Consider the following 6,000-nt stretch of genomic DNA (forward strand, 5'->3'; position numbering starts at 1 on the left):
ACAGCGCATTAAGTGCAATCATACGATACATGGTGTTTCATAACTGGCTTCTTTCTCTTGGCATAATGTTTTCAAGGCTCATGCATGTTGCAGCTTGTATCAGAACTTCATTCTTTCTTATGGCTGTATAAATTTCTTTGTGTGGCTCTAGGGGTCATATTGTAAAAAGATATCTCTGTAGTTCTAGAGTTGTGTACAGTCAGGATACTTTTTATAAGTCATTTGAAGTAATTATATTCTATGTGATTACACCACTAACTTGACAGGTAGTTAGGTTTATTTTCAGTGTTTAGAGACTTCATTTTGATTTAATTTTGTTTTTCATTATGTAAAATGTTTACATGGTTCCCAAGTCAGAATTATGGAATAAGATCAATTTGGAGAAGTCTTGCTTCCCTTTCCAGTTCCTCCAGCTTTTTCCCTCTCTCCCTTTCTAGATAGCTATTTTTGTTATGGAATTATCCTTCCTTTTTTTTTTTTTTTTTTTTTTAAATATAGGGGAGATGCATGTTTGTATATTCATGGGGAAGATCTAAAGAGAGGGAAAAATTGATGCTGGGAAAATGTTCTTGAGAAGAGAAGCGGGGATGGGATCTCAGGGGCAGTTGGAGGGTGGGGCCTTTGTTAGGTGCCTGCGGGGTTCAGTGTGTTAGGGGGAGAGAAGGCTGAGTGCGTGGGTGCACATGCAGGGAGCTGGCAGGCGTCATGGAAGCACATGGAAGCTTTCCTCTGGCTGCTTGATGTTTGTGAGTGGAACAGGGAGCATGGTCATCCCTGAGAGTGAGGAGGTGCTAGATTCGGGAAGAAGGTTCTGTTGAGTTCAGTGGTAGTGAATCCAAGAAAAACCATTCAGTGCAGTTGTCTCGTTTTTTTCCCTCCAGTTATAGTGAGTTATGTGAGTGTAGACGTGGAGTAGCTGGAGGGTTGTCTCCATCAGGGCTCTGGTTTTGTCAGGAAGGACAAGGTAGAGCAGGTGAGGGCAGGAGAGTTAAAGGAGGTAGTGACTGTGGTGATTGCCAAGGGAACTGAGGGAGGAGGGTGAGAAGGCAGGAGGAACCACGGGTTATAGGTCCTGGTGGAGTCAAAGGATCATTGGAGTTGGAGTATGAGAGGGAGGATGAGCTGGGAAGATATGCTGTGGAGAACAAAGAGAGAGCTGCTTGATGACAGATTGTGGAGGGGTTGCAGTTAGAGGTAATGATGGGGCTGGGATATGTCCACGACCTGAGTAGCTGACGTGGTTGGTGAAAGATGAGGCCATTGGAGGAAAGGAGCTGAGGCCTCCCTACTGGAAGGGTTAGCTGTCTGGGTGTTGGAACCACCAAGAAGTCCTGCAGGAGTAGTTTTAGAAAAGGGTGATAGCGCTCTAAGACCTGCAAGAAATGCAGGGCCAGGTGATGGCTGAGAGATCATAGATGGAGGAGTGAAGCATGGCATGGTCCAATACAATGAAAACCAGAGCTGGGGGAAGATGCCAGAAGAGGGAAGGAGAATGGTGTGGAAGGGACAGTGAGGGACAGCGGGGACTCTGATCCCGCCTCCAGGCCCCGTGGTTCCAGGCACATGGATGAGAAACACTCATCACTTGAGAAGGCTGCCGGGGAAGCTTGTCCTGGCAGAGGGGTGGGGGGAGGGCAGGGCTCCTGGAGTTCAGAGGGGTGGGCCGTGAGGTGGGGAAAGAGCCTTGAGGTGGTAGAGGAATGACTCAGGAGGCCTAGGCTTCCCGTGGTGGGTGACGTAAGCGTGGATGAAGGCGTGAGAGAGCAGCTCTGATGGAGGAAGAAGAGGGGTCTGGCTGAGAACGTGCTGAGTTCTTGGGCTCCCACTTAACTCCTGCCAGTGAGATATGTGGTTGCATGTGTCTGCAACTTAAAAGTTTTATAATAATCATGCACACTATGTGCAACTCCATTGTTTTGCTTTTCTTCTCTCTCCTGTTGATGAACCACTAAATTATTTTCATGACATAGCAATGGGTTGCAACCAACAGTTTGAAAAACACTAATAGAGACCACCATCCTCACTGTTCCTTGATCCTCTTTCAGAACCGTTAACATATTCTAGGTGATAATAACAACTGATATTACTGACTGCTGACTGAGTCACTTGGCCACAGGCTCACAGAGTAGGAACCAGCACAAGGAGTTCTTTTAGCCTACCCACCGCACGATGATCAAAACAGGAAACGTAACATTGATACTGTTCCCTAATCCTCCTTCCATATTCAGATCCCTCAGTTGTCCCAATAGTGTCCTTTCTAGATGTTTTTCTCCAGTCCAGGATCCAGCCCACGTGTTGCTGTCGTGTCATATCCCTTTAGTTTCTTTTAACATGGAGCAATTCTACAGCCTTTTTGGGCTTTCTTGACCTTGACGGGCCAGTTATTTTGTAGAATGTTTTGGGGGAGTCTGTTTCCTCATGATTAGATTCAGGTTTTGTATTTTTGGCAGGAAAAACACAGAGGGGATTTGGTGTCCCTCTCACTGGAAGTACACATTTGTAGATGAGATTAGGAGTGAATATTTTGATTACCAAGACCCTACTGTATAGAAGGGCACACTGTCAGGCCACAAGTGTCCCCAGGGCCTGGGTGACAGATTTGCAGAGTGCAGGCTGCCATCCCCTCCTGCCGCAGTGGTGGTGTCTCTGGTTTTCCCCAGGCTGGCTCTGGCTCTCGCCCTCCTTTACAGAGAGGGGCAGGGGGCTCCTGGTCTGAGTTAGGGGTGAGCCAAAGCCTACCCACCATGCCTGTTCTTGTCCTTTAAACAATCACAACTTGGGACTTCTCTGGTGGCGCAGTGGTTAACAAGTCACCTGCCATGCAGGGAACACGGGTTCGATCCCTGGTCCGGGAAGATCCCACGTGCCACGGAGCAGCTAAGCCCGTGCATCACAACTAATGAGCCTGTGCTCTAGACCCACAAGCCACAACTACTGAGCTTGCGAGCCACAATTACTGAAGCCTGTGTGCCCTAGAGCTCGCGTGCCACAACCACTGAGCTCATGTACTGCAGCTACTGAAGCCCGAGTGCCTAGAGCCCGTGCTCTGCAACAAGAGAAGCTACCACAGTGAGAAGCCCGCGCACCACAGTGAAGAGTAGCCCCTGCTCACCGCAACTAGAGTAAGTGCACATGCAGCAACGAAGACCCAAAGCCCCCCCCCCCCCAAAAAAAAAAAGAATCACAACTTGTGTCATTTAAAGAATCCAACTTACAACTCTCTCCAAATCACACTCTGCATAGAGAGAGGTGAAGTCAGTTATTTAGAGCTGTTTCTGTCCCTTGTCAGTGTTGGTATGTAGTTCTTTTCTGTCTTCCTCATTGGATTCTTAATGAGTTGAGGGCCCAGGCAATACCTCCCACAGGCCCCCACAATGCACAGTGCCTGAGGGCTGCTTCAGGAACCAGAACCGCTGGTCCAGTTTATACCTTACAGCTGTGTTTACTGCTCTCTTAAAAATCTTAGACTTTCCCTCTCATTCTGTTTTTGAGGATCTAAACAACTTTTCTCAAGTATGGTATTCCACAGCAGAACTAACATAACCTTTCTCTTTGCTTTTCAGCTGAACCTCCTACTGTCAGTTTCTAAATAACTGGGCCTGTTGGGCAGTGCATGTAAATGGCCGGTCTGGCAGGAGCGGGCTGCCAGGTCCCACGGCCTGCAGGATGCTGGGGAGCTGTATGAGGGACTTCCCGAGAACCACATGGCTGCTGCTCAGGGCTGACCGCAGAAGGAAGTGGAAGCAAAGTGTAAAATGATTTGTGTTTCCCTTTTAAAAACATCAAAATGCCAAAGATAAGCTATAATCTATGAGCGTTGATTACTGCCTCATTTAAATGGTCACAAGCAGTGTAAGTTTTTAAGAGGAAGCTATGGTGGGCACGCAGTGAAATGGTTCTTAAGGAAAATGTGCAATGAAAATAGGTTACAATAAATAGTGCAAAAAACTACGGAAATACAGCTGATTAGAAAGCTTCTAAGAGTAAGGTTTGTTAAAGCGTGAAACACTGCAATCTTTTTAACCAATGAGCATTCCACAGTGACTATTTTTTTACTTCCAGAAATGTTATTTCTACACTCTGTTTAATGTAATGTTTCTCCTATCACTTTGAAGTCTAGTTTGGAGTAGATTGGATGCTTCTGAGAACATATTCTGCTTTCCTGGGAATTCAGGGTGTTATCTTCGTGTGTTTGATGTGAGGTAGTTTCAAGATGCAAGGACCTCGTGTAAGGTCCCTGGATCTGTACTCCCTGAATTGCTTAGGTGCAGAGCGTTCAAAAGCTGGCAGGGAGCTGCAGCCTCCTCATGGTAGATACATGCTGTATCTTTAATGAGAATCTCTGTGGTATAATAGGCAGTGTTTGTGAGGGGGGAGTACCAATTAGGGCGTCTTCAATCTGGCACATAAAGGAGGGGAGGAAACCTGATGAATAGTGTATCTCATGCATGAAGGTTGGGGTTACCAGCTTTCTGCACACTGCCTTCCGTTTCCGTAGTTCTTTGAAAAGTGAACACTTTCATGTCCTGTACATTCATGGTGGCTGTGCCTCGGGTCAGCTGTGCAGATCTCCAGCCCTGCGACAGCAGAATACACTTTACTCACAAAGAGGAGGAAGACAAAGACCACCCATCCCTTAAAATCAGCCACATGATATCAGGGATCATCAAATAAATTATGCACATCTCTGAGTTTTCCTACAAATACTGATTTCCTGATTGGATTGGTTTTGCCTCTCATATTCCAGTAAATGTAACCTGCTTTTTGGCTCACAATGAATTTTGAGTTATTCAGACACTAGTTTAGGGATAGAATGCTGATGGGTTCTGGAATGTAGCCAGCAGACCTCATTCTGTGAGACCATAGCATTTCTCATCCGCTTCAAGCAGACTCCCACCATGTGTAGATGGGTTACATATCCTGATGTCTGTCATTTTAAACAGGTCACTTGTTTTTCAACTCAGTTTAACTTGGTGATGGATGTTGCTTGATAGAACTTAATACTCTATTTTTTGGGAAGGTAGAAGGTAAAGAGGGTCCATATTCATTCTTTGACAGGAGAGGAATGAATTCGGAAGATTATATTTACTTCCACTTACTATTTTAAATATGTGGTTAATGAAACAAACTGTAAAATACCCAGTTTTGTATATTTTATGTACATTTGATTTTTAAATAGCCTTTCCAAAGAAATGAGGGCATGATTATTGTACATTACTGTGATTGATTTAATTTGATGTACAGAGCAGAGTGTGTTCTTAAGGATAAAAATATTTGATGGCACTCGTCCTTGTGTTTTGAATCTTTTATTTCTGAAACACTCAAACACCTTACAGAAATGCTGAGTAGGTGATAGTGATCCAACTTGTTTGCTGAATGGCTGTTTAAATCTGTACAGTTTCAAGTGTTTACTTATACAAAGAGTGTACATACTTTCAAATAATTAATTTAAAATGCTTTATATTATTTGGCTAGAAATTGCTGTTTTTAATAAATGTGAATTTTTTTAAAAATAAAGATTTTTGCTTCCTACTTTGTCCTCATGGGTCTGTTATGTGCATGGATTCTATAAAGACATTTTTTTAAATTGATATCTTTATTAATATAACTTGTAGATTCACCAGGAGTTGTGAGAAATAATACAGAGATCCTGTGTACCTTTACCCAGTTTCTCCCAATGGTGTCATCTTGCAGAACAGTAACATGTATCACAAGCAGGATGTTGACAGTGGTACCCTCCACCAATGCTATTCTGATTTCCAGTCTTACTTGTACTATGTAGATTCTTTTGGCAAGATGATTATTGTGGAAAGGCACTTTTGAACATCTTAGTGCTTCATTAGGTGACAGATAATTTTTTTCATTTGCAAAACTTCCAGTTTCCTGAGTACTATCAGCACAAATTGTTGTGTTGAAATTTACTATTATTGAAGTCACAATAAAAACAAATTTGTCTTTTTACAACCCCACATGTTTAACTTCTTTTCTGCTATTACCTTA

General features: G+C 43.9%; 1 protein-coding gene across 1 annotated transcript in view; it reads left to right on the top strand.

The window, feature by feature from the left end:
- COG3 (component of oligomeric golgi complex 3) overlaps positions 1-5,283 on the top strand; it is a 56,165-nt gene extending 50,882 nt beyond the window's left edge. The window contains exon 23 of the mRNA XM_057707274.1: positions 3,564-5,283. Within this exon, the coding sequence (XP_057563257.1) occupies positions 3,564-3,593 (30 nt within the window). The 3' untranslated portion in view covers positions 3,594-5,283. The remainder of the gene's footprint in view (positions 1-3,563) is intronic.
- Positions 5,284-6,000: the final 717 nt, after the last annotated feature.

The sequence above is a fragment of the Hippopotamus amphibius genome, chromosome 14, assembly GCF_030028045.1.
Source record: "Hippopotamus amphibius kiboko isolate mHipAmp2 chromosome 14, mHipAmp2.hap2, whole genome shotgun sequence".
NCBI lineage: Eukaryota > Metazoa > Chordata > Mammalia > Artiodactyla > Hippopotamidae > Hippopotamus > Hippopotamus amphibius.